This window comes from Dromiciops gliroides, chromosome 4 (genome assembly GCF_019393635.1).
Source record: "Dromiciops gliroides isolate mDroGli1 chromosome 4, mDroGli1.pri, whole genome shotgun sequence".
In the NCBI taxonomy this organism is placed as follows: Eukaryota; Metazoa; Chordata; class Mammalia; order Microbiotheria; family Microbiotheriidae; genus Dromiciops; species Dromiciops gliroides.
The window spans coordinates 102,253,755-102,281,633 of record NC_057864.1 but is presented as its reverse complement, the minus strand read 5'-3'; the positions used below and the strand labels follow the sequence as shown (position 1 = coordinate 102,281,633).

Genomic DNA, 27,879 nt, shown 5'->3' with positions numbered 1-27,879 from the left:
AAAGTTCTAACTGGCTAACAGGTGAATTCCAGTAACCAAAGTAACACCACAAACAACCAAGAAGCTTATAGAATTTCAGAACTGGAATGAACTTTAAAAATTATCTGATATAAACCCTCTCCTTTTACAACCCAGGAAGAAAAGGCTCAGAGAAATAATGTGGTTTACCAAAGTTTAAAGAACTGGGAGGAGAAAGTCAGAACAAAAATGTAGGCCTTCTGATTCCTAGTCAGTATACTATGTTGCCTGGTGTAAGCTATTTAAATAGCAATTTCTAATATTTAAATTGTTTTCCAGATTGTCAAAGACCAAACTTTCCCAAAGATATGCTTGTAAGACTAAAGCTAGTAAAAGATAATGTAGATACTATAAACCCCTAAGAGCTTATATTAATTTCTGTTCTCTAGTTCTAGGCAGTATTTAGGTTGCAAAAGCATTTTATATACAGTTTGATATTTCTAATAGGAACTGGAAAACTTCAGTAAAATTACAATTATCTTTTCTTATCCTTTGGGAACTTGGCAGCTAAATATGTAATTTTAAATGGTAAAGGATTTTAGTAAAGATTTGGCCATAAAAATGCTACCACTACCACTCACACAGGCACTGTTAAATTGCCATGTCAACACTATTTAAAATGGTGTGAAGCGAACCTCTGAAATCAGGAGAGCTTTTTCAGAATTAGGTGTGTATCACCTTCACAGTAAGGTAGCTATAGAAAATATGTTCATGGTCTTTTTTTTTTTTTCAAAAAAGACAGGAAAAAAATACTTTAGTCTTATCCTTTAAATGAAAAACACAATGCTAAGAAAGTGAATTTACTCATTAATAAATGAGAAGTTGAAATTTTAAAACGTACTGTCTAAATTTTATCCTTTTTTTTTTGTTAGGGAAGTTCTGGGAAAGGTACACTGCTTGAGGTTTTTCTAATATATCACAGCTTGTTACATAAGCAAACAAAAGAATGTTTGCACAAAATGTGCTTACCTGAGAGCTTCCGCTTCCCTAGCCTTTCTGTAAGACTCAGTCGTACAAAGGGTTCTTCTCCTAAAATGGCAAACAATAAATAGCTTAAAGTTTATTATCCTTATTAACCACCATTAGTGCACCAAGTGCAGGGCACTTGGCAATAAACCAGAAAATACTAAGAATAGTGGTCTAATACCCAAAATGATAACAAAAGCTGACATTTATGTGGCCCTTGAAGGTTTTTTGAAGTGCTGACACAATTTCTCACTTAATATGCTCAAATCTGAGTTAGGCATTACAGTTATTATTAGTCTAATTTTCAGAGGAGAGAAACAGAAACTCAAGTTACATGAATAACCCATGGTCACACAGCTAATAAGTGCTAGAATAAGGAGTTGCACCTAAGTCTTTTCTGATTCCAAGTCTGGTATTCAATACTACTCTACAAGACAGATTTTTGTTATGTCTTTTGTTTTTATGTCATCTAGATTTCTCCCTGTACCTCTCCTTACCCTATTTCCCAGAGCTATCTCCTATAACAAAATAATTTCTAAAAGAAAAAGAAAAAAAAATCAGAAATCCAACAAACATATTGGGAAAAAAAATGACATCATATGCAATGTTCTTCCTCTTTGGATTCCCCACTTTTGCAAAGGGATAGGGGTAGGAGTTCAAGACAGAAGTATTTTGGCAGGCTCAAGTAAACAAAAACAATTCAGCAAATTAAATAACATGACATTAGAGGTCAACAAGTGGAAGACATGAAACAATACAGAAGTGTATTCTACAAAATACAGCATTAAGAGTCAAGTAATCCACCATCAGTTCATTTATGTCCTCTCCTCCACTGCAGCAAACCTGTCTTCAATTCAATAAATATTTATGGGAAGAATTCTATACTAGGTACTGGAAGAGATAGAAATTTATAGAAAATTTAGAAAAGGCATGTCCCTCAAGTGTGGCCCGGAAGAAGAGATGAGAAAACACATCCCCCTAACTACTTTGTAGAGGTGAAGGACAATGAGCATGTAACATACAAAGCTCAAAAAATACCAATATACTCAAAATCATCAACATCATTCTATCCGCAGACCCTTCAACATAGACAAAGGCGATAAATACCCATTATCTTTGCCCCACCAGTTGTATAAACAGGGCAGTGACAAACCCAAACCTTACTTATGCCTCACCTTGTTTGTTGGACAGGGTCACAGTCCTCACCACAGTTCTGACATTCTCTTTCTCAGGACCTGGAATTGGTTGAGGTTGAAGTAGGTGAGCAGATGCTCCTGAAGGCCCTTCTGAATACAACAAAAAACAAACAAACAAAACCCACCATTTATGGAAAACAATGAAACCATTTTTAAGATTTTAGACTTTAAGTATCTCCCAGTAGATCTTCAATTAAACAGTAATTCACTCTTGGGTTCCCAAAATGACTGGTTTTGTCTACAAAATCAAGTGTCTACAGAATTAAGAGAGTTATTTAGCAACGTATGATAAAAGGAAAATGGTGCAGTCTTTGGAATCAGAAGATCTGGATTTGAGTTCTATCCTATCACTTACTAGTTGTGTTACCCTGAGCAATTTATTTAAACTTTCAGGACCTCAGTTTTCTTATCTGCAAAGTGAGAGGGTTGAACTAGATAATCTATAAGGTCCCTTTCAGTGCTAAATCAACATTTCTATAATCCTACTAAAAAGTGTTATTTTTGCTAGTATAGGACAATTTGAAATTTACTGTTTATTTTCCTAAATTAAAAATCTAAATGTTTTCTGGGAGGACATATTGCTTACACAGAACCAACAATGGACTAAGATTTGGAAAATATGGGTTTTATTCCATAGCTGACGTCAACCTATCCTATGACAATGGACAGATTAATTCCCTTTCTATACTTTAATATTCCCTACGCAGTCAAATGAAGATAATTATCACAGCTTTCTTTTCCCAGGGATACTGTGAAAATAACTGAAAGAATATACAGTGTAAAAGACATTGATAAAATTCATAGTGTTACTGTAAAACTGATACACTATGGAAATAGGAAGAGGACCAAGTCTAAAGGCACTCCAATACTTACCTTTTTTTTTGGGGGGGTAGGGGGGAGGAGGGCAGGGCAATGGAGGTTAAGTGACTTGCCCAGGGTCACACAGCTAGTAAGTGTCAAGTGTCTGAGGCTGGATTTGAACTCAGGTCCTTCTGAATCCAGGACTGGTGCTTTATCCACTGCACCACCTACCTGCCCCCTTCTAATACTTACTTGACAAACAGTATAAACTCTACAGATAATCTCAGTTTTTCTTTGCTACCATGCTCATTCCTATATAGCTGAGTCTTCCTTATCTTCATACATGTATCAAATAAATTCTGCATATGAGTAGATCCATAAATGGTGAACAGGCTTTCTATTTAATCTTAGTTCCTATTATTTAGGGATTAATATAGAGCCAGAATAAATGTATGAGGCAATCCTTAACTTTAAAACAAACCTGACCTTTCCAGGAAAAAAAAAATGTCAAAAAAACAACTTATTCAGTTTAGTTCTTATGTTCAGAAAAATATTATTCTCCAAGATCAAGACAACTTTCTCTGTTAAAAAATTCTCACAAACTTTACCTCCTTGCTTCTTGGATTTTTCCTTCATTTTCTTTGACTTGATTTCTTCAAGAGTTTTTATTCCAAAATTCAAACTATCACCTACAAATCCAAAAGAGTATTTATGATGAGGAAATGAAAAAGAGGCATGGTCTATTGTCTAGGACATTTTTGCCAGGGTTTTTTTCCCACTGAGCCAATAACATATGCCAATGGGAACTTTATAAAAAGTGGTCAGGAATTAGTGAATATATCTGAAAGACTTATGGCTAATCAGAAGTTCATAACCAGAGGTCTAAGAACTTGATAACTGTATTTTAATAGGTGTTTCCCTTAATAATTGTATATATTATATTTTATCTACTTTAAAACATTATTTTGACAAGGGGTTCATAAAAGAAAAAAAGATTAAGAACCTCTGGGGTAAAGGATCATCATTTAAAACATATTCTTACCTTGCTTTAAGCTGACCCCAGGTTTCCGGGCACCAGTTATTCGTAATCCATTATGAACTTCAGGAGCTGGTTGAAGAATAGGTGTTTTAGTTTCATCTCCTTCCTCAGAAAACTGATCTAGAGGACAAAGTAAAACAAAATTTAAAATGATGAAGACAGTTTCTTTCCTGGTTCTACCTCTAATTCACTGAGTGACTTTTAGTTGAGTTCCTTTTTCTGAATCTCCAAAATAAGGTTGACACTTACCATCATCATCTTCATCATCATCTGCCGCATTAATTACAACTGGAGGATGTGTGGGACTGGGAACATTTTCTGAACTTTCCACTTTCATTACACCCCGAAGCTGGGGAGAGGGGTTGGACTGGACAGAAAGTTTGTTCTGCTGCATTGAGAGCTGACTAGCTTTCACCTCTTCATCTGGTGACTCAGGCACAATGGGTAAAATAGCTAAAAGTGAAAAGGTAGCAGTAAGTCAATAACAACTGAAAAATAGAGCTCCAAATCACCTTGTCTACACATACTAGATTCAGTAGTTTTAATAAAACTTTCTTATGTCCTTTTTAGTCTCTTGTTAGAACATATGCTCCTCAGGTGAATTAACTGTCTGCTATTTTGTAATTGCCATATTTTATAAGAAGAATAACAAATTTTGAGACATATAAAAGTCTCAATAATTATCTTTATTAATTCTTGTTTTTTTTGTGTGTGGGGGGGGCAATGAGGGTTAAGTGACTTGCCCAGGGTCACACAGCTAGTAAGTGTCAAGTGTCCGAGGCCGGATTTGAACTCAGGTCCTCCTGAATCCAGGGCCGGTGCTTTATCCACTGCGCCACCTAGCTGCCCCTATTAATTCTTAATAATCAAATTTATTAGTTCTAAAAATCAGAACCTTTATTAAGTAAGGAAACAGCAGGAAAATGTTAGATAACACTTCAAAATCTATATTACATTTAACTGCTAAGCAACAGATTCTTATTTACTTAATTTTTATTAAATAGATGGAAAATTCAAGTCAAATCACTTCAACAAATGTTTAATAAGTGCTTACTAATTAGTAGAACACACTGCTAAATGCTGGAAGAAATACATAACTTAGATAAAACATCATCCTAGTTTTTAGGGAGCTTATAGTCTAGGTAGGAAATCACTCACACAAATAATTATTTAAAAAATATGTTAGTACATAAATGAAGAAGCAAACAAGTGAAAGTGTTATGCTAAGTTGGGAGAGAGAGGAGAAAAGTAGCATAGAAAGGGGGAAATTGGGGAAGGTTTCATGGATGATGTAGCATCTGATTGAATTTTTTAAAAATTTTAATAAACATTTTGATTTAAAGTTTTGAGTTCCAAATTCTATCCCTCCTTCCCTCTCTCCCTGAAGCAGTAAACAATCAGATATTGGTTATACATGTGCATTACCATATTAGTCATTTTGTATAAGAAAACTCAAATAAAAGAAAAAAATAAAAGAAAGTGAAAAATAGCATGCTTCAGTCTGTGTTCTATCAATATCAGTTCTTTCTTTGGAGGTGGATAGTATGTTTCATCAATAGTCCTTTGGTATTGTCTTGGCTCACTGTATTGCTGAGAATAGTTAAGTCATTCACAGTTCTTCATCAAACAATATTGCTGTCTCTGTGCACAACGTTTTCTTGGTTCTGCTCACTTCACTATACATCAGTTCATACAAGTCTTTCCAGGCCTTTCTGAAATCATCCTGCTTGTCATTTCTTAAAGCACAATAATATTCCATCACCATCCTATACCACAGTTTGTTTAGCCATTGCTCAATTGATAGGCCTTCCTTTGATTTCCAATTCTTAGCCACCACAAAAAGAACTGCTAGAAATATTTTTGTACAAATAGGTCTTTTTCTCTTTTTTGGAATGTCTTTGGTATATAAACCTAGCAGTGGTATTGCTGGATCAAAGGGTATGCATAGTTTTTTATCCGTTTGGGCCTGACTGAATTTTTAAAGGTTAGGTGGATGGAAGGAAAGGGCATTATAAGAACAGAGAACAACACAAGTAAAAGCTTGGAGCATAGGACCTATATAGAGATAGTGAACAGTCCAGTTTTGGCTAGAGTATCATACATATAGAAGGGGCAGTTGAATGAGATAAGGGGATATGTGGGGTTGTGCCAGACCATGGAAAGTCTTGAAAATCAAGTTAAGGACTTTTAATTTGACAGGCAATAGGGAACAATTAATGGGGGTCTGAGGAGAGAAGGGACATGACCTGATATATGTACTAATAAGATAAATCTGACTGTGAGATAAAAGGATTGGCAGAAGACAGTGAAAATGAGGTCTATTAGGAGTCCAGCTGGGTGGCAATAAAGGTTCATATTAGACAAATCCTCCCTCAGAGTTCTCAAACCTGATGATCACTTGGTTGACTAATTCTGGTAGTATTTGACTAAATCTCACAGTATAAGAAGCATTTACAAAAAACGACTATGTGCCAGGTACTGTGCTAAGTATTGGGAATAAATCCTTGATCTAAGAAGCTTAGTTTTATTAGGAGGGCCAATGTGTACACATATAATTACATATGAAATGTGTACAAAATAAATGCAAGGTGATTTGGGGAGGAGGGAGTAAGCAGCTGGGGAGATCAGAAAAGGCCTCATGTAGGAGTTGGCATTTGAGCTGACCTTTGAAGGAAAGCTCTACTAAGGATTATGAAAATCCAAGTTAGGAAGTATTTTAATCCCTGTTGCAGAATGAAGATGGATCTTCGGAAAAGAAAGGCAGATAATGGAATGAAAAAGTTAATTAAGAAAGTAGTGATCTAAGAAAACAATTTGGATTTGGGAAAATAGCTTAAAATAAAGGAATGATAAATGCTTAGCCATAAATGGAATATATCATGTGAAGACTGATAAAAATATTTTTGCTTGGAGTTTTCTAAATCTCACCAAAAGGATTTTAAATGGAAAAGAGAGAAGGGTGAAAACTGCCTACACATATCTGCTGAATCACATGGAGTAGGAGCTCCAAAATAGGAAAAATTGTAGTAGACAAACCCAGAAACTCATAGGAAACAAAATGCGAAATTCAGTAGACAGCAAAGTAAACAACAAAACAAAAAAGCTGAGGTCTCAGATCCTTCATAAAATATGGGCAATAGAGTAAACTAAAGCAAGGAAACAAGTCACCTCAACGGTAACACCAAGATTTGGCAGGACAGGATCCATGACCATATTATGCATATGGAAGGTTAAATCTTATTTAAAAGGAAAAGAGAGCAAAGTGGAAACAAAATTACATTTGTAGATTAAGAGGTTATATTTGACAAAAAAAATGGCTCCATACACACCAAAGTATTTACAGCAGCACTTTTTGAAATTTAAAGGACTATAAAATGAAAATGCCCATCAACTGGGTAATGGCTGAACAAACTATGGTATATAAATGTAATAGCATATTACTGTGCATAATGAATCTGCTGAAGACAAGCAAGGAAAGACTTATGTGAGCTGATGCAAAGTGAAATAAGCAGAATTAAAAAAACAAACTATACAATGATTACAATGGAAATGGAAAGAACAATCACAAACCAATCACCACTGAGTTTTTCTAAATTATAAAAATCAAGTATGGCCCCAAGGTATAAAACGATACCCCATGTTCCTGCAGAGTAGGATATCAATGGTTGTGGCAGCTTCCTCCCACCCTCCCCAATATGATTAACTGGTTTTGATGAATTCATTTTCTCTTTTAAAAGAATTCTTTTGATCTATAAGGGATATTTTTGTGGAAGGGAAGAGGAAGAAGGATACAGGAGAAATTGTAGTTGATATCAAAACAAAAATTATCTATAAAATTTTTTTTTTAAAAAGATGTTCATTTGAGAAAATCCAGAAACTGGATAAGGAAACATGAATGCAAGTATTTGTATGAAGATCAATGGATGGAGAAGCAGAAATAACATTGGCATTGGTGTACTACAGACTTCCTAGAAAGAGCAAAGAGAAGGGGAGTTCAGATATGATATGTGAGGAGGGATTTCAAGGATCTTGACAACTGCTAGAGCTCTCTACTCAAAGCAGAGAAGTTGATAAATTTTTGGTTTGCTTAATTATAGTATTATTTTTTAAGAGACTGAACGAAGAAGGGAGGAATGAGAGAAATATAACTAGGTATGCAGGTGATATAAAAATGAACAATATTAATAACATTTTATTTTAAAAAAGAAGGTTGAGGAAGCTACACCTAGAATGGCTATTCTAAATCTAATTCTTCTCCTTTTTCCCCATGTTAGAATGTAAGTTTTTTATGGGAAGGGATTTCTTACTTTTGTCTTTGTGTCCCCAACACCTAGTATTGTGACTTGCATATAGCTGGTGTTTACTAAGTTTTTATTGGCTTGGCTTGGATTTAGGTTGGAACTGATAAATTCAAGTTTTTGAAGGTTTTTGTGGGTGTGATGAGAAATCAAGAACAGAAAACATCAGAATGACTAAAAATGTGTCAAATTATTTAAAATAAAAATAGAACTTACTTTTGCTTGGAGGTAGGAAAAGGCCTTCAACATAGCGTCCCCTGTTGTGATGAAATGCACAATTTAATTTTTGACATCCCATTGGTTGGTTTTCCCAGTAGCATGGAATCTCACTCCGTTTTTTCTGTAGAGAGGAAAAAAATTAAGAGATAAACCTAAATATGAAATGTGATTATTCTATCTTGCAAGGACAATTAAATACAGCTTTTTACCTGAAGACCTCCAAAGAAGGGGAACCTATCACCTTTCAAGGCAGTTAATTCCACTCTTAGGAAGCTCTAATTGTTCGTTTTTCCTGACACACAGCCTAAAATAGTCTTTGTAAAATTTCTACCAATTTCTCCTGGTTTTCACCCAAGGGGCCAAAGAGAACAAAGCTAATCCCTCCTCCATACAACTTCTCTTCAAATACTTCAAGCCAGCAAACATGTTCCCCTGAGTTTTCTCTTTTCCAGGCCAAACATCTCCAATTCCTTCAAATGATCTTCATGCAACATGGAGATAGGGGCCTTAACCATTCTGGTTATCATCCTTTGAACATTGTCCAGCTTATCAACATCTTTCTTAAACTATGACAGCCAGAACTGAATACAATAGTGCAGATGTAGTCTGACAAGGACAGCGTACAGGGGGCTCTCACCACCCTGTTTCTGGAAACTGTGCTTCTCTTAATGCAGCCCAAGGTCACAATAACTTTTTTAAGTGCCATATTAGACTGCTAGCTTCAGTAGCCTTGAAATCTACTAAAATCAGCAGATTTTTTCAGAACTGCTAGCTAACCATTCTCCCTCATCTTATATTTGTGAATTGTTTTTTTGTATCCAAGTGGATAAATTTATATTTTCATTCAATTCAGGCCAATGTTCTGGCCTGACAAGATCCTTCTGCATCCTGACTCTATCATGCAGTGTGTTAGCTACTCTTCTCCCAGATTCGTGTCATCTGTACATTTGATGAGAATGCTATCTATAGCTTTATCCATTTAGACACAGCAAAGGCATAGGACATAACATACATTCTTAGAGTACCCTGCTGGAGAATTCCTGCCATGTTAACATTGAATCCTTTACAACTACTCTGAGTTTGGCCATCAGACCAGTTCTGAATCCATCTGATTGGATTATGGTTTAATCCATAACATTCTATCTTCTCCCCAAGTCTATCCACAACATTCTCCATATCTAGTCTTCCTTCCCCTGAGTGAGGAAAGGCTGCATAGTGTATGTGAAAATAGTTTTACAACGAAGAAAGGCTGAACATGCTGTGGTATGTGAATGTGACAGAATGCTATTGTGATATAAAAAGGAAGATGGTTTCAGAACTGGGAAGAAACGTATTCACCAATACAAAGAGAAGCAAGGAGAACTGGGAGAATAACTTATAAAATAGCAAAAATATTGTAAAGATAATCAACCTTGAAAGACTAAGGAACTCTGATCAACACAATGACCCAACAGAGTACAAATGGTTCTTTTCCTTCTTCTTTTCTTTTTCTTTCTCTCTCTCTAGCTAATGCTGAGATATGTTTTGCATGACTATCCTTATCTGTAATGGGTTTTATTTTTCTTTCTCTTTTTTCCTCTTTCTTTTTTTTGGTGGGACAATAGGGGTTAAATGACTCGCCCAGGGTCACACAGCTAGTGTCAAGTGTCTGAGGCTGGGTTTGAACTCAGGTCTTCCTGAATCCAGGGAGAAAAGAGAAGAGAGATGTTGGAACTGAAAACAAAATTAAATTTTAAAAATAGTACTGAATTTGAAACTAAAGGATTGGGATTCAAATTCCAGTTCTGCCACTTGCTAGCTATATGGCCCTGGGCCATATTTAAGCTCTTAATTTTTAAGTTCTTAATGTAGTGGTCATCTCCCTAAAACTGTAAGTTTCAAGAGTTGTTGTTCTGCACTGATAGAAGAAAATTCTTCACTGGGTTTTCCCACAATGATACAATCACAGGTCTAGACAAAACAAATAAAAATAAAAAGTCCAAGATCTAAGTTTCTAAGAAATTATAGCAGTAGGAAAAACATTATCAGTAATAGTAATATGTATAATGTTAAAGGGGGAAAGAAAATTATGAAATACTGACTGGTATTTTTATGAAGAACCTCAGGGGCATTAAAAGGAGTATAGAGGGGCAGCTAGGTGGTGCAGTGGATAAAGCACCAGCCCTGGATTCAGGAGGACCTGAGTTCAAATCCAGCCTCAGACACCTGACACTTACTAGCTGTGTGACCCTGGGCAAGTCACTTAACCCTCATTGCACCCCCCCCCCCCAAAAGAGTATAGAATTTAGAGTATTTCAGAGCTTTTAATAAAGGTTCCCCTTCCCCTTCCCCTCCAAAACACACACACACACACACACACACACACACACACACACATCAAATATTTTTACCTGCAAAAGTCTGTAAAGACAATGAGCAATTATTCTTCTGAAATTCCCAAATGGGACTTATAATCATTGTTATTTCATAGATGATGATAATAGGAATTATTTAATTGCCTCTTTCTTCAAGGCAACAGAATTTCAGTGTCCCAATTCAGGGTCTGATGTTTATTTTCTTTGCTCCTGAGGTGTCTCTTTTAAGAGATTTTACCTCTCTCTTGGAAGTAAACTTTTACAACACAGGTTGACTCACTGTAGTGAATCCTGCTTTATGTTCTACAATTGTGACATTTAACTTGTTCAACCTTAGAAATAAGTACAGAAAGTTTACCTGCTCATAAAAAGGTATGCCAGTTTGTTCTAATCCCTCTCCTAATCCTCAAACTACACAAAGCAAAGAAATTAAAATTTTTAATTGTCCTACCACACAGTGTTTCTGGTCTCAGGCTGCTGATCATCAAATATCACTAAACTTAGACTAACTACTTACATCAATTTCCATGTGTCGGAACCTGCAGACCTGTCGAAAACAGCGCCCTTCCTGCCACAGTGTGCAGACAGTCTCATTTCCTAGGGCAGCTTCACAGTGCCGGAACGGGCAGCTATCCCCCTGTAACCAACGGGAAAGAAAGAAAATAATTATGATCTGAAAGATTCACATACATCCACAAACAAAACTATGCCACTCAGTGATAAGTACTTAATAAGGAAAAGAGACAAGTTAAAAACAGAAAAAATAAAAGTTCAAAGAAAGTAGAATTAATCTAAGGGAAATAAGTTCTACTTTGCAAAGATTTCTTACAGGTATTTCTTGCATGTATTACTATTTATTTTATCTGAGGCCAGAACATCTAATTATAGATTCAGAGTCAAAGAAAACGTTAGTAGTGAGAGTGTTGAAACCTGAAAAATAGGGGAAGCTAGATGATGCATTGGGTAGAACAGCAACCCTGAAATCAGGAGGACCTGAGTTCAAATCTGGCCTCCAATATTTGACACTTACTAGCCCTGTGACCCTGGGCAAGTCACTTAACCGCAGGCGTGTTGCCAAAAAACCCAACCTCAAAACAACCCCCACCAAAACCAACAACCTCAAAAAAATATATAATCTGTGGGTTAATTTCAATACATATCTTGAGTTCTACAAATAAAGCTATTTCCACATATAAAATAAAAACAACAAGGTGCTAGACAAGTAGGTAGGCCCAGTCAAGTATTCTGTAACAGAAAGCACACATTGTTATACTTTGAAATCAAGAACCATTTTGGTACAATTGGTTGGGTATATGTACTTAGAATCAACAAAATTGCCAAGGCTTTGCTCAAAACAGAAAACTACACACCTATTTGGGTGTTCTAAGCATGATATCACTAAAGGAACTCAGAGAAGTCTTTCATATGAAGACGCGTGTAAATTACAAGAGACAAGAAGTACATATATCCAAATGAAGGAGGCTAGAAAAGCTGTGTGTGTGTGTGCGCACGCGCGCGCGCATGTGCGCACGTATAGAATTGTCAGCAGGGAATTTCGACTCAGATTTTTTTTTTTCTGTTTTGCAGGGCAATGAGGATTAAGTGACTTGCCCAGGGTCACACAGCTAGTAAGTGTCAAGTGTCTGAGGCTGGATTTGAACTCAGGTACTCCTGAATCCAGGGCCGGTGCTTTATCCACTTCACCACCTAGCCACCCTTCCTTATCTCTTTTAATGCGATTTATTTTTGCCTGCGCTTTGTCTGAGATAAGGATTGCTACCCCTGCTTTTTTTACTTTAGCTGAAGCATAATATATTCTGCTCCAGCCTTTTACCTTTACTCTGTGTGTATCTCTCTGCTTCAAATGTGTTTCTTGTAAACAGCATATTGTAGGATTCTGGTTTTTAATCCACTCTGCAATTCGCTTCCGTTTTATAGCAGAGTTCATCCCATTCACATTCACAGTTATTATTACTGCCTATTCCCCTCCATTTTATTTACCCCCTTTGTACTTTCCCCCCTCTTCTTTCACCCTATTCCTCCTCACCAATGTTTTGCTTCTTACCCCTACCTCCCGCAATCTGCCCTCCCTTTTTATCACTCCCCTCCCTTTCCTCCCTTGTTTTTGCCCTCCCTTCTATCAGTTCCCCCCCTTCCCCTTTTACTTCCCTAAAGAATAAGCTAAGTTTCTTTACCCAAATGAATGTATATGTTATTCCCTTTGAATCAAATCTAATGAGAGTAGGGTTGAAACAATGTTCACCCCTCCCTTCTTTCCCTCTATTGTAATAGATTTTTTTTTGACCTCTTCATATGATGTAATTCACCCCATTCCACCTCCCCTTTCCTCTTCTCCCCATAGACTCCCTTTTTAACCCCTTAATTTTCTTTATATCATCACATCAAAGACAATTTATATTTATACCCTCTGTGTATAATCCTTCTGTCTGCCCAAATACATATACAGTTCTCAAAAGTTATAAGTATTATCTTCCTGTGTAGGGATGTAAAGTTTAACCTAATTGAGTAACTTTTTTTTCTCCTGTTTACCTTTTTAGACTTTCCTTGAGTCTTGTATGTTAAGATTGAATTTTCTATTCAGTTCTGGTCTTTTCATAAGGAAACATTGAAAGTCCCCAATGTCATTGAATGTCCATCTTTTCCCCTGAAAGAGAATGCTCAGTTTTGTTGGGTAATAGATTCTTGGCTGCAATCCAAGCTCCTTTGCCTTCTGGAATATCATATTCCAAGACTTGTGATCCTTTAATGTTGAAGCTGCCAGGTCCTGAGCAATCCTGACTGTAGCTCCATGATATTTAAATTGCTTCTTTCTGTCTGCTTGGAGTATTTTCTCCGTCACCTGATAATTCTGGAATTTGGCTACAATATTCCTTGGGGTTTTCCTTTTAGGGTCTCTCTCAGGAGGTGATCGGTGGATTCGTTCAATGAAAATTTTATCTTCTAATTCTATAATATCAGGGCAGTTCTTAATAATTTCCCATGTGAGGACCAATTTTTAATTGGGGAGTGTTAGCTAAGCGGCTCACCACAACATTGGGGCAAGGAAGGAGACAGACAGCCTCCCTCAAAACAGAGCAGGATTTATTTAATAAGAACGAACTTAAAAAAACACAAACAGGATCAGTAGGATCAAGGGAAAGGAGATAAAATGGGGAAAGGGAAATCATACAACCTGAACAACACCACTGCCCAGGAATCAGCTGAGAACACACAGCAGCATCCTGTCACCTTCCAGCTTCAAGTTAGAATGATGAAAAAAACTCCCTTCTTCCCAGCAGACCCCAGGCTGACCACACATAGCCCCCAGCCAATTGGGGGCCGCTCTGACAGTCACATGACTGCTCTCACTGGGCTTCCAATCATTATAATTTTGCCAGGCCCATCCCAGGCATCAGCGAGTGGTGATGACATGAGGTGCCAGTGCCATGTCGATGGCTACAACCAGTGGGTGGAGCACTATGCCATTTGCGGAGCCCCAGAGGCCAGTGCGCATACCAAGGTTTTTTTGGTTTTTGGTTTTTTTTTTTGGTGAGGCAACTGGGGTTAAGTGACTTGCCCAGGGGCACACAGCTAGTAAGTGTTAAGTGTCTTAGGCCAGATTTGAACTCAGGTCCTCCTGAATCGAGGGCTGGTGTTCTATCCACTGCGCCACCTAGCTGCCCCGCCGAAGTTTTTTAACAAAATTCTAGCCAAAATATGGGGTCATAAAAACCTCAAATAAGAATTAATTCTTTACACCTGGAATATGGCATATAGACTCTTTTTCTGATCATGGCTTTCAGGCAGTCCAATAATTTTCAAATCATCTTTCCTGGATCTGTTTTCCAGGTCAGTTGTCTTTCCAATGAAGTATTTCACATTTTCTTCTATTTTTTCATTTTTTTTTTTTTGGATTCTGTTTTGACTGATTCTTGGTGTCTCATGGAGACATTATCTTCCAGCTGTCCAATTTTAATATTTAAGGCATTGTTTTCTTCAGTGAGATTCCGCACCATTTTTTCCATTTGGCCAGATGACTTTTTTTAGGAATTGTTTTCTTCAGTCAATCTTTGTGTTTCCTTTTCCAAGCTGCTGATTCTTTTTTCATAATTTTCTTGTTTTGCTTTCATTTCTCTCCCCATTTTTTTTTCTACCTCTCTCAAGTGACTTTGGAAATCCTTTTTGAGCTCTTCTAAGAAGGCTTTTTGTTCTTGAGACCAATTCATCTTTCTCTCTTGAGGCTTCACATGTAGGCAATTGGGGAGTATTGTCCTCATCTGAGTTTGTGTTTGCCTCTTGCCTGTAGATACAGAAGCTCTCAATGGTGAGGGCTCTTTTTTGTTTCTTACTCATACTGCAGTTCGTTTATTTATTTATTTATTTTAAATCGAGGTCTGCTCTGGGGGCACCAGGGTCCTTGTTTCAAGCTTCTTGTGTTGGGGTATAAGGGCTGTGTTGCTGGCTTTCTACACTGAGGCCTATATGGCTTGTGGATTTTTCCTCACCCTAGACTTCCTGTCAGAGCACACTGGGATCAGTAGGCCTGGTTGCACCTGACCTGTGCGTGGCCCTCCAGCTGGCAACCTGCCCTCTCGGCTGGTGCAGGTGGGTTTTGCCACTGTCCTGCTGTGCCACCAGATTTTTGAGCCAGGTTCCAGGGGCCTCAGTTGCTTGGCTGTGGCCCACAGCTTCCTGCTGACTTGCCTGACCCTCTCAGCACTGTGCTGCCTCCCTGCGCTCTGCCTCCCTTTTGCCTGAGTCAGACCGACCTTTCCTGAAGTCTTCTAAATTATCTCTAGTTGGAAGACTGTCTCTCCTTCTCTTTGCAGGTTCTATAGTTTCAGAATCCGTCCAAAGCCTTGATTTAATGTTCTTTTTGAGGGAACAAAGGAAGAGCTCAGGCACTTTGCTGACTCCTCTCTGCCACGTTGGCCCCGTCACACATGCCTTTTAAAAGATCACCTTGGTAAAACTTTAAAAAAATGACAACTACAAAACTACCAGAAGAAGAAAAGGATTATAAAGAATGAACAAATTCCCCTATTGTGCACAAAAGACCTGATAAACAAACATTAAAATGATTAGAGTATTAAGGAAATCTCATCCAATGTATAAAATAAATTATAGGAAAGAGCTTTTAAGTTTTACCTTGGTACATGTAGAATAGAAATAAAAGTAGCAATCTTCTCCTTGATTAGACATGCTGGCCAGATCCTTAGATCAAATGCTGGGGCTTGAAAATAAGCCCCTACTTCTTTAGAAGAGAACCAGGTTCCAACTCTTTCTCAAATGGTCTCAATCTTCCACAGGCAATTCAACCACTGAAATCTTCTTTAATATGTTACCTTAGATAAAAGGGAATAAAAATCAAAGTATATGAGGTACATCTCCTATTTCCCAACTTCTAACCCTAAATGATTTTTATCACCTATGAGATGATTTATGAGATCATCTATGTTGGTATCTCATCCTTCCATTAGAGAATGACCTCAAAAATAGGAACGGCACCACATTTGGTATCCCCTCTCTGGTGCCTAGCACAATAGTTTGGACATGCTAGGGTTTCCATAAAAGTTTGTTACATTATTTCTCTATTTGTATTGGACCAATGATTTCATTAGTATAGGGAATTCCCTCTACTGATGCATACTGGCACCTTCACTGCAATCTATAGTCTTATGAGTCTCCTGTGTCAGTATGAAATTAAGGGATTTGCCCAGTCACAAAGTCAATATGTAATAGGGTTGGGACTTGAACCCAGGTTTTCCTGACACTAAGGCTTGCTCTCTATCCATGAAACTAAACCACACTGCTTCTCTATTCTAGTTGGATCCTAATATCCAAAGATGTGAATCTACTCTTTCCATTTATGTTGTTTTGTAAACATACTTTCATTTCATTTCTATGTGGATACATTGTATACAAGCATATTCTATACTTGTGATATTTCACTTGGACTATAAAATCTTTGCAAATAATAACCATACCTTTATTCTTTTCTTTCCTATTTCCTATGAGATCTAATATATTCCTCAGAAGAGTGTGAATGCCCAGTAAATGCTGCTAACTAAATGAGTGATCCAAATAATTTTTCTAATGCTTAGATGATTCCTCTGTTATCTATATGCTAGACTTGGCCAGGGCAGAAATAATCTAGATTTTGTTTTCACTTGAAAACTGCTACATAAGGATTCATAGGATCATGGACCTAGAAGAGGCCTTAGAGATTATCTAGTCCAGTGATTCATTCCACAGCTGAGGAAACTTGAGGATCAAAAAGCTTGTGACTTGCTTAAGATCAAAAAGCTAGTAAGTAGAAGAACTAAGATTCAAACAGATTGAATAATTCCAAATTCACCCTTTCCATTGTATCACACTACCTTCAATATTACATAAGCATCTGGTTCTAATTTCAAAATCAAATGCACAAGTGGATAGAGCACTGGCCCTGGATACAGGAGGACCTGAGTTCAAATCCAGCCTCAGACACTTAACACTTAACTAGCTATGTGACCCTGGGCAAATTACTTAACCCCAACTGCCTCACCAAAAAAAAAAAAAAAAAGCAAATGCACCTGATTTGGAAAAGTACAAATTATTTTACTGGAATAAAGTTAAAATCATTTGCCTTTGAATTTCCTTATACCAGATACATGCTTATATAATAATGAAAACGGCTACATTTCCATCCACATTCATTATGGGGGTGGGGGGTGGGGGAATGACATATTACAATCTAATATATTTTAAATTTAAATTGTCCTGTGAACTAAAAAGGCAGAATTCTTCTCACTGGGGGCCTTCTAGAGACAAAGCTCTGCCTTCTGTTGTCTGCTTTCTTCCTGCTCTACTGACTGAGGACAGATATACTGTCAGTCTGAAAGCAAGAAAGGGCCGCTTTTCACAGCCAAAACTGCTTCTTCAGAGGACAAATGAAAATAGCCGACATCTATGTACACAGTGCTTTAAGGTTTGCCAAATACTTCATATACATTCTTGTTTATCTTTCATTATATCACACTTTTATTATTACAAACTACTCTATCTATTTGTATTTGTTCACTTTATCCATATGCTGTATAGATTTTGTGTATTTGTCTCCACCATTAAAACGCAAGCTCCTTGCAAGTAAAGACTGTTTTTGTCATTGTTCTTTTGTACTTGTATCCCCAGCAACTGGCATAGCGCTGGACAGAGTATGTGCTTAATCAATACTTGTGATTGATGACTTCATCTTTCCAATAATCCTGGGAGATAACTACTACAAGTTTTATCACACCCACATCACCAATAAGGAAGCTGAGGTTTAAGAATATCTTGTGCTCTACACATTTTTCTCACAACAAATAACCTTTCTGTTTGAAACATAAAAAGATAGTGCAGGGAATGCTAGGTGACACAATGGATAAAGCACCAGCCCTGGATTCTGGAGGATCTGAGTTCAAATCCAGCCTCAGACACAACACTTACTAGCTGTGTGACCCTGGGCAAGTCACTTAACCCTCACTGCCCTGAAAAAAAAAAGTGCAGCTGTGTGCACACACATGTGGAAAGCATGATTTAGTGTGTATATGTAGACTCTGGTAAACTACCCATTAGAGTATTTTTTTGGTCATTTAAAAATATTTCTAAAAGTACTAAAACTCTTCCCTTTTAGCACACACACTTTTTTGGATTCTAAAGCCAAGATATGTGCTGATGCTAAGAAATGGGAGGGAATTTGTTTAGTTTTTCATTCCAAAACCAGGTCCATAAATTCAGTTATTTACATTTCATATATAACATAAATACCACAGTGAATAAGGCAAAGGCCTCTTCCCAGTAGCTATAGACATGCTTTCTGTAAGGCTCACAAGCCCTCAGGATGTTCCTCTTCTACTTCACCATGATGAGTTCAGACTTGTTTCACTTTGTAGCAGCCAGCCATTCAAACCCTCCACAAGGCAACTTACATACTTGAAAACATGGAACTTTCATTTTATGCATTCCTCAGCTTCGATCTTCAGTCAAGTGAAAGATAAAAATATTTTTGGCAGGGCAATGAGGGTTAAGTGCCTTGCCCAGGGTCACACAGCTAAGTAAGTGTGTCAAGTGTCTGAGACCGGATTTGAACTCAGGTCCTCCTGAATCCAGGGCCAGTGATTTATCTACTGTGCCACCAGCTGCCCCAAAAGTTGAAAATTTTAAGAAGCTTCACGTTAACTAAAAGTTAAATGTTCACAAAAATTCTTGAACTTGTCCTGTTGACCACTTCTCTGCAGTTCCTCCTTACTTTTCATCTCTTAGCATCATTAACATTTCGCAAGCCTCGGTTTAGGGGCCACTTCTGATTGTAAGCCTTTCCTAATTTACCAGTTCTTCTCTTGAATTACATTGTATATACTTTTCTGTGTACATATTGTATCCCATCTCCCTTGAAGTCAGAGGTTATTGTATTTTTGTCTTTGTAACTTTCCTGCCTACAGTACTTAGCACATAGTAAGGCTTGTTGAATTGATCTTGAAGGATGGAGATCTCTGAAAGGTGCTATCAGCAGGTAGTTCCACTTTTCACCCATTTGTGAGAAGTGTGTACTCAAATATTTCCACAGAAAAACTTTATTAAGTATCACAATTATTAATACTGAAAAATCACTTCTTTAGCTTTATTTAAGCCATTAGTTAAAAATAAAGTAATAGTTCAGTGATGTTGCTAAGTAACAGACAGTAGTGCCTTCAATATTTAATAATGTAGCTTCTATACCAGAAAACTACTTTTCTCTCAAAATAAAAGAGAAGAATCAAGACAATTCTGTGCAATTCTCTTGGTAAAAACAACATTTTAAAAGAAAAACAGAATAACAAATAAAAATTAAACCTAATTAGCCAATGAACTGTTTTTTGAAAAATCTAATTTCAGGGTTAACATAACTATTTTTAAAAAATTAAGTACAAATCTATCTTTTATAGACTATTTTGTAAAAGATGCTCATTTTTCTAAAAAAGCATAAAATGCTTGACTTGTGCTTCTGAAAATTATGTAGATAACCATAATCTTCTAGATAATTATAGTCTGAATGATAGAAATATCTTTTTTAAAAGGGAAATGATACATCTCTATACTTACATTAGCTGGGTGACCTCAATAGGATCGTCTGTCTTCAATGAATTCCAATTTATTACTCCTGTAGGTCGAACCAACACTCAATCCATGAATTAATAATAAAGGGGCAGAAAGAATTTTCCTCCTCACATTGCCAAGGAAACACCTCTCAGCCACAATTCAAACACAGGCTGTATTTTTTAAACATCTCCCAACTACTGGAAGAATAAGTCCATTCGAATAACCTCTGTCAGACTGGAGACAGCCAGGGTTAGTTATCTCTTCCAAAAAAAAAAAAATAGTTCATTTAAAGATGAACTTGAAATTCAAAGGGCTACAAAAAAAGATCCATCTTCCACAGCCGGACAATTTATTTTTTTTTTTAAAAAACAAAAGCAAAAAATTGAATAATATCCAATTCTGGTCTTCAAGATTTCTTCACCTATTAAGAAAAAACAGAAACCTTCCCCCATCTTTATTATCTGTGTACTGAAAATACATGTGTATGTAAAGGTAGAGGCATGTGTGTATCTATGTATATAAGCATATACATATATACAAATTGGTTTATACACACAAACACATATACACAAATGTGCAAAACCAAAGCATTTGAGTGATTTTTCATCTTTAAAATATATAATAAAAATCTTTAGATTTGACTGCATTTTAAAAAATAATGATTAAAACTCTGATTTAGGGTATCTTTTTTAAAAAGGCTGAAATCTTGCATCAGCCCACTAATGTTAAAGAAATAATATCCTTACACATATGAATGTGTATAGTATGGGTGCATGTATAACATTAATGTTTCCACATGATCTTTAACCAAAATAGATGGAAATGATCAGAGTAGTGACAACTGAATGGTACAGCAAATTACAGAAGGCAGAAGAGCAGAGAAGCCATCCTGAACACAATTATATAAAAGATATGGTGCTTAACATTTGAGAAAAGACATTTCCTTTAAATCAATATCAATTCTGCTAGAAAGGCATTAAGTATTAGACATGCAAAGGTTTGCCTGAGCAACTCTTTCAAATTTTTTAAGCTACTGACTACCAATAAGGAATTTATGATTGTCTATTCAGGTTAGTGAGGAGTTCAAACTCTTAATTTTGCAATGATGTCGACAAGTTACAACAAAAAGATAATGCTATACTTAAGTTTTACTCTAGATTTTTAAACAAACACCCAAAACTTAAAAGGGATTTTGGTTCTTACAAAAGCTGTACAATTTATAGGCTAAATCTTGCCAAATTCTACCCGACAAAAAGAAAAATTAAATATTACTTAGAATTTGAAAATAAAATGTGGACGCCTTTTACTCACACTTGACACTAGTCAATTTTCCAGGACTTTTTTGAGCAGGGAATATCCCCAAACCTAAAATGAAAAAGGAAAAAAATCAGATCTTGTATTCCTTAGTCAGAAACTTGCAAGAGAAAACTCTAAACCTTTCCCTTTTTAATGATTATCCAGTCCTACTTAAGAAGACTAAATTATGTCTTTATGTAAAAACTTTTACATTGTAAAGATCACCTAATCTAAGCTCATTTTACAGATTAACATTCCCAAAAGCAGACTGCTTATTCTTAGTCAAGATTAGGATATCCAAAATAATTTTTAGGACAAGCCAGAGAATGAGTTTCATGGGACATCCAGTTAATTTCAAGGTTTTGATTATTTTCTAACAGACTAATAAAAGTCTGAAGAAGCATTCTCTTTGGAAAATGAAAACCATCTTAGCCAAAATTGTTTCTGTGTGTCTTTCATTCCTATCTCCTGTACAAATCTTTTAATCACATCTTTCTAAATTATAATATATTTTGCCACTTTTAGTGCTTTCTATCCCATTTATCCAAAGGCACATATAATCCTTCAATTATCTTAAATTGGTCTTTCACCAAATTATTTAGATACTTATATATGCCTTTTAATTTTAAAAAATTGAGTAGTTATTGAATTCAATAAGCATAAATTGGGGGGGGCGGGGCAATGGGGGTTAAGTGACTTGCCCAGGGTCACACAGCTAGTAAGTGTCAAGTGTCTGAGGCCGGATTTGAACTCAAGTACTCCTGAATCCAGGGCTGGTGCTTTATCCACTATGCCTCCTAGCTTCCCCTAAGTATAAATTTTGAAAGTTGATCAATATTGTGGAAGTGATTAAGTTGTCAAAATGCTAACAATGAAGGAAGTTGGGTAATTATTGTGAGATCATCAACATGATTTTTTAAATGGCCTCAGCATATCTTTACTCTCCTTCCTGACCTCATATATCCAGACAAAAAAAAGAAAAACAAACACAAAAATACAATAAAGACCAATTCACTTGGTCACACAATTTTATCACAATCTTATATTTTTTAAAAGTATTTAAAACCAGTCACTTGCCTGGCTCTATTTCCCCCAACCCCACAGGCAGTAGCAATGGAATGGCTATCAGTGTTGTACTTCATTCTTACACAAAATAGGGGCAAAAGTGGGGGTGGGGAGAGAATTTCTTTTTGTTTGTTTTGTTTTTTTGTTAGGCAATTGGGGTTAAGTGACTTGCCCAGGGTCACACAGCTAGTAAGTTTCAAGTGTCTGAGGCCGGATTTGAACTCAAGTCCTCTTGACTCCTGCCCCTGGGGAGAGGATTTCTATGTCAACTAGTGCATTAGAATTTTTTCAACCAATATTCAGGTATATCTCTCAAGATAGTGAACCTTCCATTTTTATTTAGGATTCCCTAGAAAAGGCTATTGCTGATGAGGTATGTTTCAACCCTTTCTGTGGTTTTTTTTTTCCAAATATCCCTACCTCATTTTAAAAAGCAAAATAAAGTTTACATACACATACACACAAATAAATGTTAGCTATATTGTATTTATTAGTAGTGACTTAACACTACTACAACATGATATTGCCTTGTAACTATCCATCTTAAATGTACAAAAGAAACTCAACTCTTGGGCACTCTAAATTATGCCATCTGTATATAATATTCCAGCTAGAAGTCAATAAAGAATAATCATAGTTAAAATTTAAGTTCATTTTCAGGAAACCATAATTGTTCAATACTTTCAAAATTTTGGCTCATCCACTTTGAGATAAGACAGGTGTTTATAAGGAGACATTCAGATTGTAGACTACAGATGGGGCAGTTTAGTTACTCAACAGCAACTCTTGGGTTAAATGTGGCTATAAATTTCATATTCTGCAAATATATCAAGGGATCATTGCTCACTATAATTTTGAACACTTTTCAATCTAGTATTCAGCTGCTGCTGCTGCTGCTGCTGCTGCTGCTTCAGGGGTGATATAAGGCTTTTGCTTGTCACTGAAATACTATCTGTTGCTGAGCTAGCTATCAATGGGGCCTAAATAGGAGTGGGCTCTCCTTCTGGACAAGCTATAAACATATCAGTTCCTACTAGAGGGGATAAGGTCAGAAGCTTCTGGCAGTTCTCTGTCCATGTAATTGCAAACTTCTCCCACAAGGATCTGCTTGTTTCTAAATCATGTTACCCTGAAAAAGGCATTTAAATTTTCTTTAAAATGAGAAGCTATGCAAATCTTGAATTGCAATTCAGTAAGATGTCAATTTTAAATGTTTTATTTTGAAAAATACATTTTACTGATGCCTTTTGTCCTTTACATCAGTAATGTCACCATCAAATCCATGCCACTTTCCCTTGTGACAAGGAAAAACAATTAAACAAAAACACCCAATTTGTCTGAACTGCAGCAATAGCTTGTTCGGTCTGCCTGCTTCAAGTCTTTTCCTATTCCAGTCCATCCTTCACTATGTTGTCTAGTTGGTTTCCCTAAAGCACAAGTCTGACTTATGTCACTCCACTTACTTCAGTGGCTCTTTATTACCTCAAGGATCAAATACAAAATCCTCTGCCTGAATATTAAAGCCCTTCATAACCTAGCCCCTTCCTGCTCTACACCTTACTACTAGGATCCAGTGACACTGGCCTTCTTGCCCTTTCCTCACTGAAGACAGGACATCTCCCCACTTTGGGCATGTTCACTGGCTATCCTCTATTAGAATTCTTTCCCTCCTCATCTCTTGCTCCTGGCTTCCCTCAAGTCTCAGATATTAAGTCCTACCTTCTACAAGAAGGCATTTCCCAGTTCTCCTTAATCTTAGTACCTTCCACCTGAGATTTGCCTCCAATTTACCCTGTATGTATCCTTTTTGTATATTGTTGTTTGCATGATCTTCCCTTCGTTAGACTCTAAGCTCCTTGAGAGCAAGGGCTATTTTTTTTTTTTGCCTTTCTATCCTCAGAATTTAGCACAGTGTCTGTCAATTGTAAGTGATTAATAAATGTTTATTGACCTGACTTGATTACATCTGACAATGTATCCAATATTCTGTCCTAGCAGGCCTCCACCTTTCTGGCATGAAAGATGAGAGACATTTCATTACCTATCCTTTCAGCCCTTCATTTATTTTTCTATTACTCAAAATTTAATCTCCTTTAAGTGATCTTTTCAGTTACAGTGTTGTAGTTATTTCATGTGTTGCTCTTTGTTCTACTTATTTTTGTTTCTTTATATTTCTCATGTTACTGCACCTCAATATTTTGAATCTCTAACTTGGAAAGTAGGGCTGAAGTATGGACTGTTATGTTGTAAAATAATAAGTCTTATTTGCCTATACGTTTTTCCGAGTTGAGAGGTTAGCTCGATTGGTTATTTTTCTGATTCAGAAAAAAGTTCACAGCATCTGGTCTTATGGAGAAATCCTCAGCTTCTAACATTACTAGAAGCAACATTGCATTGGCAATGGTTTTCTAAGATAGGTGCCTGGTCAGCCCAGCTCATAGGTATATTAGGGTCAAAGCAGAAATTCCAAACAGCAAAGCTCTTGGGTTTTGTTCCAGGCATTAAAGTATGGTGTTGCTTTTAATGAAGACAAGGACCTTGGATTCCATGGTTGTTAAAGACTTGCTAGAGGCTACAGCTGGTTGAGCTACCATCTTTAACAAATTCTGTAAACAACCAAAATTTAACTGGAGAGGCATAACTCTATCTTTTAATCCTTCATTATCTTTTTACTACAAGATTTAGGATTGACAAAGTTTCTATTCTATCAATATTAAAGTTAAAAAAGTGGAGGCACATTCAAAGCTCCCACTTCTGTCCAAATTGTTACATTTATTTTAGTGGGAGTTATGAAAGGTATAATCTCCCTCCCCAAAGCTACTTCCACTGGCCAGTCCAACTTTATTAGAATTGCCTCAGGAGACTGAAAGCTTTGGCTAGCAATATTGCTGAAGTATGTAGGTGCCCAGGTGGATGTCTCCTTTTATATCATGGATACTTCTTTTAAAGCTGCTACAAATCATTCAACAGGTTTATCAAGGGATGATGTAGAAAAATTGCATCACAATGGAAATTTTGTACCAAGTAGCAGGATTCGTTTGGCTATACAGCATGCAATTAAAGATGTTCTTGATCCTGCTTGGGAGCACTGGCACACTTTATATCAGTAATAGTTGTGGCATTTGAAATCTTCCAGATCTCAAATCTTTTAATTATTTGGGGGGAACTGACCAGTTCTTAATCAGGTTTGACTTTCCTTTCTTGTATTGTTGGGAAATAATTCTGTTTTAAATCATCTCTATTGCTGCCATTTTTCCCTCTATGGGGGACGCAGAAGAGTTCTTAACTTGGAGTCTATGGATTTTTATCTTAAAATATCTTAATAACGGTCATTCAATAGAAATGGTTTCCTTTGTAATCTTATTCATTTTACTTTGTGCATTTAAAAACACTCTGAGAAGGGGTCCTTAGGATTCACTAGGCTGCCAACCCAATTGGTCTAGAATTCCTGCCCTTTTCACCTACATTAATAAGGGTACTTGAAATGTATTCCAATGTCACTAAAAATGCTGTGCATGCTGCCAGGAGAAACTGAAGAATACCAGCACAACAGAAGCATATTCCCTGTTTGTGAAGCTGTATCTTATAACAGGTTTATCATTGTAGTAATACAGCTGTTCCTCCCCACTTGAATCTTTTTTTTTCCCCTTTCACTTCAAGTTCCTTTTGGATATATAGTCCTACTTGAATGAGAAAACTGACAACTGAAAGAAAACATCTCCAAACTATTTTAGTTATGGAGATGGTAGGGATTCTAGCTACCACATTTTCCAATTCCCTCATTTTAGAGATCAAAAAAACGAAGGTCATTTAGAGCTTAGGGCAGAGTCGGCTAGAACCCAGGCCTCTTTCTACAACACCATACAATATGTTAATTTAGATATTTTTTAATGCTTTCAGATCTTTAACTCTTAAAGATTAGGAATAAATTTCTGGAGCACTCCATTTTTAAAGTAATGAAACCGCAGTTTTATTTAGTATCCAAGTCGCCAATAAGATACCAGATGCGACTCCACATACCAGTCAATCACAGCAAAAGCTTTTCCGTCCCCTTCTTCCTCGCCCCCGCCCCTTTTCACCTAAACCACGCATCAGAGAGAGCCGAGACGTTACATGTTTCCGAGAGTTACGCCGCAGATCTTGATTTGCAATTTGTATCAAGAACGAACCCAACTGTGGTCCTTACTCTCCTCGGAGGAATGGAGATACTTTACAATCTGTAAATAAGTAACGCGCGGGTTGCATTGCCAGACAACCTCAAGCCAGGAAAGTGAATTAACTTTGGCTTCACTTGGGTCAGCGCCGAACTCCGCCGACCGAGCCGGTCTTTGTGTCCCCCAGCACTGGGCGCCGTGCCTGGCGCGTAGTGGGCGCTTTACAAACTCGGACTGACCAAGCCTAGGGAAGCGCGTCCTCCTCCAGGTCCCGAAGTTAAGGCGGCTGGAAGCGGACGGCGGGCAGGAAGGCAGCGGAGTCCGCTCCCGGGGTGCCGCGCTAGAGGGGGGCTGTCGCCCTTCACCGACACTACGAAGAGGAGGGACCGTGGGGCGCCCGGAACTAGAGCGGAAAGGGGCCTCACGCGTCATCAGCTAGTCCAGCCTCCTCTTCTTCTTTTTCTTCTTTCTTTTTTCTTTTTTTTAAACAGAGGAGGGAAACTGGAGGCGCAACGAAGCCCAGAGCCCGGTCCAAGTCGGGATTCGAACACCGGGACCTCGGTCCACGAGCCGCGGGGACCCGGCCCCCGATTTCGGGGAGTTTCTCCGGCGGACCGAAGGGCTCGGCCTCGGAAGATGGGCTGAGGAGGCATCGTCACCTGGCCGCAGGCCCGAGCCGCGCGGGCCGGCGGGCTGCCGGGAGGAGGAGTCCGGACTGGGCTCGGCCGTGACTCGGGGGACGACCGGGGTGGGGGCGGGGAGGGGGTCCCCGCCGATCCGTGACTGGAGCGATGGGGGGCCGGGGAGTCTCGCCGGGCGGGGTCGTTACGGCGGGACTGACGAAGGGCCCGCCCGGGACTCCCTAGGCCGCTGTCCCCGGGGCTTCCCCACACCCCAGAACCTCGACCCGCTCCGAGGTCGAGAAGACGGTCTAGTTACCTGAAAGCGTAACTTGACCGGGCCGGAGTCGCTCTTCAACGCTTCCGCCGCGGCCTCGACTTTTCCTTCATCCGCTGCCAGGGTCTGTCGCCGCCGCTGCCGCCACTGCTTTTCGTTCCTCGGGCAGCAGCCACGGACCCTTCGGCTGCCAGCCTCAAAGATGGCGCCTGGCCGACTGGCCCAGCTCCGAGGCCCGGCCAGCAACCAAGATGGCTCCTGCCCACGCCCCGTGCCAGCACTACGCTCGTGACGCACGGAATTCTGGGAGTTGTAGTTTCCTTGGAGAGGCAAGGTTCAAGACGGGGTGGGGAGGGCAGAGAGTACTTGAAGGTGGGAAGTGTAAGCCATGGGCAGTGAAACTGGCTTCTCACTTGAGACTATACTTTGTACCTGCCCCACCCTCGTTTTTTCCTGCTGTTATCTGCTGCTTTT

At 37.9% G+C, this 27,879-nt stretch overlaps 1 protein-coding gene across 6 annotated transcripts in view; it reads right to left on the bottom strand.

The window, feature by feature from the left end:
* ZC3H11A (zinc finger CCCH-type containing 11A) overlaps positions 1-27,630 on the bottom strand; it is a 36,570-nt gene extending 8,940 nt beyond the window's left edge. The window contains exons 1-11 of one of the 6 annotated variants that reach the window (XM_044001417.1): positions 26,375-27,630; positions 21,305-21,358; positions 19,997-20,414; positions 16,040-16,236; positions 11,409-11,528; positions 8,535-8,658; positions 4,270-4,473; positions 4,024-4,140; positions 3,590-3,670; positions 2,160-2,270; positions 988-1,047 (exon numbers count right to left, since the gene is read on the bottom strand). In XM_044001417.1, coding sequence (XP_043857352.1) covers positions 988-1,047; positions 2,160-2,270; positions 3,590-3,670; positions 4,024-4,140; positions 4,270-4,473; positions 8,535-8,658; positions 11,409-11,528; positions 16,040-16,093 — 871 coding nt within the window. In that variant the 5' untranslated portion in view covers positions 16,094-16,236; positions 19,997-20,414; positions 21,305-21,358; positions 26,375-27,630. Of the gene's footprint in view, positions 1-987; positions 1,048-2,159; positions 2,271-3,589; positions 3,671-4,023; positions 4,141-4,269; positions 4,474-8,534; positions 8,659-11,408; positions 11,529-16,039; positions 16,237-19,996; positions 21,359-26,374 lie in introns of all 6 variants that reach the window. The other 5 variants (XM_044001421.1, XM_044001418.1, XM_044001419.1 and 2 more) reach the window with 5 other exon arrangements.
* Between the last annotated feature and the right edge of the window lie 249 nt (positions 27,631-27,879).